The following is a 7,549-nucleotide window of genomic DNA, read 5'->3' as shown; positions in this document are numbered from 1 at the left end:
TGGGGATGTGCCCGCAACCCAGGTACATGCCCTTGACCGGAATCGAACCTGGGACTCTTCAGTCCGCAGGCCGATGCTCTATCCACTGAGCCAAACCGGTTCTGGCTAAATAAGATTTCTTTGGAAAAGGTGTTACATTGTTTAAAAAGGAGCTTGAAAACCAGTAATCTATTTCAGTTTCTTCATTTTATCCATTGTCAGTTAACTAGCAGAGTTGGAAGTAAAACTGAGGGCCATTTTTTTTTTCTGTTTAGACTTTTCCATACAGCTTTCTCCTTTTCTTTTTAAAATAATTTATTTTTCAGTTATAGTTGACATACAGTTGACATATATTAGTTTCAGGTGCATAACAAAGTAAATTTCTTCAACTATATTTTTAATAAATTTGAATTTCTTCAAACAGATATTATCGATCGAAATATTTTATTACTAATGGTGGTGATAAGCTAAAGAGGGGACTTTGAGTATTAGTATTTGTTAAAGACTTGTGTAAACATAGATTTAATCAGAAACATATCTTACAATTCCTGTGTTCCTTTCATTCTCTGGTTCTTTTCTGGGATGGATTTTTCCTTCCCTCATCAAGTGGCAAGAAAATTCAGTGGAAATTTTCATATTATCTTCACCATATTTGGCAGATGTATGACACTTAAGATTATAAACCACCAATTACTTTCCAATTAATCAACTTTGTAATTATATTTATTAGGAAATATTAAGAGAAAGGCAGGAGAACTTAAGACTTGTGAGACTGATGCAAGATAAAGAGGAAATGATCGGAAAACTCAAAGAAGAAATTGACTTGTTAAATAGAGTGAGTATTTACATATTTCAGTTTCATCATTTCCTTTTTTTCTGGAAATTGGATGAAAATATATAGATATGAAGAAATTATTTAATTTCATTATTTGGTTGATTCTTTCATTAATGCCATTAATTTGTGATAGTAAGAAATATCATTTCCTTCTGTAAGTTTATTTCCTCTAATTATCAATTGTATTTACTTAACATTATTCTGTTGGAGATGGACTGATGAATGGATTGCTTTGTGTTTTGTTCATCTGGAGGTGAGAGGCAGCTTGGTCACCACTATACATAAAAGCCACAAAGTTTCTTCAATGAAGAACTGCAATTACTACTTCCTTGCTATAGGACATTCCAAATTTCTTTGTATTTTCTCTACTTCTTTTTCTTCAAGTGTATGCATGCATTCTCAAGTTTAGGTTAATAAGCTTTATCTGAAGATCTCTCTTATGAATATTTGTAGCTCTTTTTTTTCTTTTTAGCCCTTGAATTTACTTTCTGCTTAAGAAGCAGGTCTTAATGCTAGACGATACCTAGGTAATGGTAATGAGAAGAGATTCCATAGTTTTGCTTTTAGAAGAATTTAGATAGGATAGAGGAAGGAAATGTTCACCTTGCAAGCATGTCAAACTCGAGGCTGGCAGGCCACATGCCTCATTTATTTGAAGAAGGCATGCAGCCCGCCAACCGCGAGTTTGACATGCTTGCTAGGGGGAAAAAACATATTTCTAATCCAGTCTTAACTCTATGAAAGTAGAGAAAATACAGTCTTCATTATGTGCAACATAACAAAGTTGTAAGGCATTAACTACAGGTTGTAGATGCTGCTGCTGAAACTCAAAGTTTAACTTGCTCAACATCATATGTAGTAATCACATAGTAATCAACTGAGCCAGTATTTGGACTCAGGTATTCGAGAATCCTACTTCTAAACAATTTAATTTTTATAGGCTGTCTTTCATCTTGGTTCAGAACACAGGCATTAACTATTGGTCATGGACTATGATTTAATGAAATCTGCAAATATTTTTGGTGTTTATGATGTATTAGCACTGTGCATTAAAGAGAATAATAAAACATCTGCACTTTCAGAGCTTAAAATTCTAAATCTTATCTAAGTCTCAGTTGTAGTAATTCTAGGAATCATGTATCTTTATTGTTGCTTTAAACAAATCAGTTTTTCAACATCACTCATGTAGTTTGTGAGTAAATGCAAATTCTGTTTTTGTACATTTTTAAAATTTTTATTTTTTTTTGTAAGAGAGGAAGGGAGGGAGACAGAGAAGTAGAAACATTGATAGAGAGAAACATCAATCAGTTGCCTTCTGCACCCACCTGGACCGGGGATTGAACCCACAACCTGGGTATGTGCCCTGACTGCGAATTAGACCTGCTGCCTTTTGGTGAACGGGATGTATAACCAACTGAGCCACACCTGCCAGGGATGTTCTTGTACATTTTTAAATCATGGAACTAATTATCCAAAGACAGTATACTAAATTTATTAGAATGCTGTTCTCCAATAGCACATGTAATGATTGCTCCAAGTTTTAGTATTTTGAATTGCAAGGATAAATCTATAAATGTCTGCTTTCCAACCATCAGTAAATAGTCTGCCTTAAAATAATGTTTCTTCTAACTGAAACTTAGAGCAGATGGCCTTTGTATTTACCAAATGGTTTTATATAAGGCACTAGAATTACAATAGGGAACTTAGAGCTAGAATCACATAACTTTAAAGCCAAAGGGTGATTACCTAGTTTAGTGGCTTTCAAATTTTTTTAAGCTCTAAAACCTTTCACTCAAACAAAATACCATAGAGAAGCCAGATCAACTCTGTCTGCCCCAGATCGCCTTTTCTGTTTGCCTCAGTTCTTGTCAGCTCCTCAGGTTCTCACCCCACAACATACACACTTTTAAAAGGTCACACAAAGGGGTGGGAGTATATCCAGAACTTGTACCTGGATCTTTTTGATGCCTAGTTTGACACAAGGTTGCAGTGTGAGCCTCTGAACCTCATATTGCCCCAATATGTATTCTTTTTGTGGAATGGGGGATTTTTTTTAAATAAAAGATAAAATTATTTGTAACAGTTAAAAATTGGAAGGTTTACAATTAAAGAGTTCTGGCTTCTCTTGAAAAACTGAAAGATCTGGCAAGAGTTGGCTCATATTATCAGTGAGGAGTTGAGTAGTGTATGCTCCTTTAGGTGGCACATTTCTACCTAAAGTTGTTTTCAGAACTTGCCCTCATTTCCAGACTAACTGCTTATATGAATTACCTCTGAGTGTGTATTTTTTGAAGTGTTTTTATTTAGAACATTTTTAAAAACTCACATACTATTTTCCTTTTTGTTTCCTTAAGGACCTAGATGATATTGAAGATGAGAATGAACAACTAAAGCAGGAGAATAAAACTCTGTTAAAAGTCGTTGGGCAACTGACAAGGTAGAAGATTCAGCCTCAGTGTGGAAAAAATATTTTAAAACTACTGATTGAATGTTACGGTTAATATGAGGACAATATTCCTGTGCTGCAATACATTAAGTATGTATATTTATTTCTGGAAAACAGTGGATGTTTATTTTGAAAACATTTCCTTTTCATTGTTAGTTTCAGAAAGTATCTACTTTTTATTTCACGAATAAGTAACATCTTTCGGTCATTAAAATTACAGGTTATGCCTCTTTGGTTTTGTGTGGTATTCAAATAATATTGAGTTTAAAGTCACAACCATTTGAATATATACCATTTTATCTATGGTAGTGCATTTTCTCCCTAAAGGAATATACATAGTCTTTGTTTACATGAATTCAAATTCTTCTGGGGAGTTACCTGCAAATGCCTTATTACTGGGGTGTGCAACCTTTTATGTATAGGTGATTTACTTATAAAGGTCTTTGTCTGCTGTCTTTGTTCTTTCAACTTAATCTAAGCAATTTAGAGTATATAGATAGAGTTGCACTATTTTGTATAACAGTCATCTTTAAAAACGAAAGCTATTATAAAAAGTCACTTAATATCACATACTAACTAGTTGGTTAAATACAAAATTTAAGAGAATACTTGAATTGTGCTATAGTAAATTAAAATGTATTTTGTATTTGAGTATTGAAAAAATTTAAAATCACGTTAACTTCTGAAGAACATAATGTTTGTAATTTTAATATAAAATTTCTTATTGTAGGTACTACCTTTTTTAGTTTATAAGTGAACATGGGGTATTTAAAAAGTTGTTTATTCATCAAGCCTTGAGAGAGTGTACGATTTTAGTGTATAAGAAAAAGTTTCATATCTTTAATTATCATATACATTAAAATAAAAACCAAGATATTTATCCACACTAAAAACATTTATACATTACAAAAGAATACATAAACAGAACTAGCATGGAAATATTTTTGCTTAATTTCTAACTTGGAGAATAACACTGATACAGTTGTTATTATATGTGAGACTTACTGCCTTACCTCAAATTTAAAGGATTTTCTTTCTACTATTAGATTTTTTAAAAATAATTATTTTAAAGAATTATACAAATTTTTTCTACTATCATTAGTATTTAGGGTTGTTTTATATTACATTTTCATGTTGAGTAAGGAAATCCCCTCCTTTAAAATAACATTAATATTAAGAAGTGTTAGTAGAATCTCAAACATGAGTATATGGATGCCCATTTATCTAATTAATATACATAAGTGGCTTGAACATAGTAAAATGTGTTTTAGGTACCCCACTGATTCTTTTTCCTTCATTTGCTTAGCCCCTTCATTACTCACTATTAGAAAAATAGGACGAGTGAGACAGTTGTTAAAATTGTAGAGTAAATGATAAAATTCAGATGTTGAATTCTGAAACTCTTTGCAGTGGCCTAGATTGCCCCCCTAGCCCATACCCCTTTCCACTTCAGAAGTTTCAACCTTGGCTGATCATCAGAATCACTTGGGTTGCTTAAAAAATAATTTCCTGGCTGCAGTTTCTAGATAGGTTTAGATTGAGACCCTTTTAAAGCTCACCCACTGTCTGATGATTCTGATCATAACGTAAGTTTGGAAACAGCTGCTGTTGCCTCTTTCCTTCCGTACCTTCCACTGGGGACTCTGGAGTTAATATAATTTTAGCTACCAGCATTGTTTCCCCTTTTAGTTTAATAACCTGGTCTCTGGGGAAGTTTTCATATGTCCATATATATTAACCAACAATTTCAATGTTAAATTACCAAACTTTGATACAGTGTAGAATTACTGCCCTAAAGGGCATCCTTTTCAGAGAATATTACCCAGCGTGGGACAGTGATCCATTATCTACATGTCAGCTGGTCTGCCAGGCTCAGTTACTGCCTTTGGCTTGAGGTACTCAACTCCTTTACTTACCCTTAGGTATGTGGCAGAAATATCGGTATTACCTAACTTCCCATGCACATTTTGGACATTGTGAAAATGCTGTAGGTATTCAGCCTTAAAATATGTTAAGTGTACTGGTTTTTTGTTAAAAGAAGTATTTCTAATTTATTTAATCCATATATAAGTAAAGGAATATTCCATTTCCCTTTTTAAAATTATACCACTAATTAATACTTCTGAAGATTGAGCAGTTTTAATTTTTTTTTCCTTTTCTCAGTTTATTGGTAACATTTCTGACTATGATCTTTTACATAATGGTACCTAGTGCAAATGCATCACCTGAGTTCTTAGGCAAGGCTTTTTTCACATGCAGTTCTTCCTTAATATATATATTTACTTCACATATAGATTTTTACACTGAATATTAAAAAGTAAAGTAAGATCTGCTACAATATCCCTTTAAAACTTATAAAAATATTGAGATTTTGAAAAAGTAGCTTAAATACATGTGCACCACCTTAGAAAACTTGGCTGTTGTCAGTAAAGTGCTAGTATTTGTGAAATTATTAGTCCCATTCAGAAGAACTATTTCTTATATTTCCTGGGAATTTGTGGCATAATAAAGCATATCCAAAGTTATAAAGTGTTTGTGATCTTATTTTCCAAAGAGTATGATTATTAACTTTAAAATGAATACAACTGGCCTCCCTGATTTTAGACATGTATTAACTTGGGAATTGATTAAATAATCTGTTCATTATTAATATTGCACTACTGTTATCGTTAGAGGAAAAGGAAGATGTTAGGGGTGTGTTTCTAAGGGAATTTACTAAACATAGTAGTTTAGCACTGTCACACTTGATTGTATGGTTTAAAACATAGAAATTTAAGTATCAGGGGCAGATCCATGAAGCAATATATTCTTTTTTAAAATAACTTTTTAATTGTGGTAGAAGCAATGTATTCTTAAGGTCAAAAACCTACCTCAATTACATGTGTTTAATGTTTTCTGGATTAATCTGGATTTTTATAATTAGAAATTAAGATGCAAGATTTTGCATCCACGAATATTTTGTTGAATATAATAGAAGTAAGTGTATTAGACATAGCAATGTGCTCAACACCTTAAGATGAAATAGGAAAGGCCTTGCATTTGATAATTGATCTGATGTCCTAGATAATACTCACATGTACAGTGATCATCATCTGTCATCTTTGTACTTTTATGATCTTGAGTCTATGCCTAGTAAGTTCCATGCAATGTTGTCACTTAAATGCTTTTGTTAATCCATTACAAGATTCAGGCATATATTTTCATCTTGTAATATAAAAACCTAATACACCAGGTTTTCACTTCGGGGATTATGTTAAATGAGAAAGAACTAGCATTCATGAATCTGAACTTAAAAATAACATGTTAGAGTCAGGGCTAAACATTCTGTTATTGTATCTGAACCACTCCTAATATGTAACAGTAACCTTCTTTTGTGTTGGAATTATGCTCGCTAAATAAAGGACATCCTATGGACTAGGATTGTAATTTATATTACTTAGAACTTAGTAATACTTTTTCTTTTGTCATTCCATTAAACTGAAAGCATAATATTAATTAAACAGTGAACATTTTGTTCATCGGGTGTCTCAATAAAAGATACTCCCCCCTGTGCAAATAAGTTGTCGGTGATGTATAGAAATTGGTTGTTTTATTCTCAGTATAAAGACTTGAACCATTACCCAAGAAAACCTAGGCCCGTAATCTCATGTCATGTTCAAATCGTATCCTCATCCCCAAAATAATCACGTGTCAGTATATAAGAAGACTGTGGATGAGAGGGTTACATTAAATTTTCATAGCCATTCTTTCAGCAAGTATTTATTAGTCAACTGGATATTCAGTTACAGATATTACAGAAGTTATAAAAGAATGGACATGTGCCAGCCCTTCCATTTAGCAATGTACAGTCTATGTGGTGTGAGTCAGGAGCACAAAGTGCAATTTTAAGTAGCATTAACCAATCTAATCTGAATAGTACATTTGAAAGTACTTTCTGTATTTATTATTCAGCCATTGTCTTTTAGGTCTTGTTGTACCCTTTCATGTGCTGCAACATTTACTGAATGTTGGAGTGAAAGACCTATTGGGAAGTATTGCACCATATTTCTTTTAGATAACTATGTATTACGAAAAGAAAATGTTAAAGGAATTTATAGTGGTACTGAAGTAAAAAAGTAAAAAGACTTCAATGTATGTCAGATACACCAAACTGTTGATGTATTCAAACATGATTTTTTTTTTTTAAATTTTTTTTTTTTTTACATTCCCAATGCAGACACTAGTATTTTTAGAATACAGCAGAAAGAAATCCTAAAGACCCTCCAAAGTGTTCTTAAAAATGAGGTTTG

General features: G+C 32.5%; 1 protein-coding gene across 1 annotated transcript in view; it reads left to right on the top strand.

Moving 5' to 3' along the window:
* PAWR (PRKC, apoptosis, WT1, regulator) overlaps nt 1-6,695 on the top strand; it is a 52,308-nt gene extending 45,613 nt beyond the window's left edge. Inside the window, 2 exon segments of the mRNA XM_015571123.1 lie at nt 710-814; nt 3,169-6,695. Coding sequence (XP_015426609.1) covers nt 710-814; nt 3,169-3,255 — 192 coding nt within the window. The 3' untranslated portion in view covers nt 3,256-6,695.
* Nucleotides 6,696-7,549: the final 854 nt, after the last annotated feature.

This window comes from Myotis davidii, unplaced genomic scaffold, assembly GCF_000327345.1.
Source record: "Myotis davidii unplaced genomic scaffold, ASM32734v1 scaffold26, whole genome shotgun sequence".
NCBI lineage: Eukaryota > Metazoa > Chordata > Mammalia > Chiroptera > Vespertilionidae > Myotis > Myotis davidii.
This window is presented reverse-complemented; position numbering and strand designations above follow the sequence as displayed.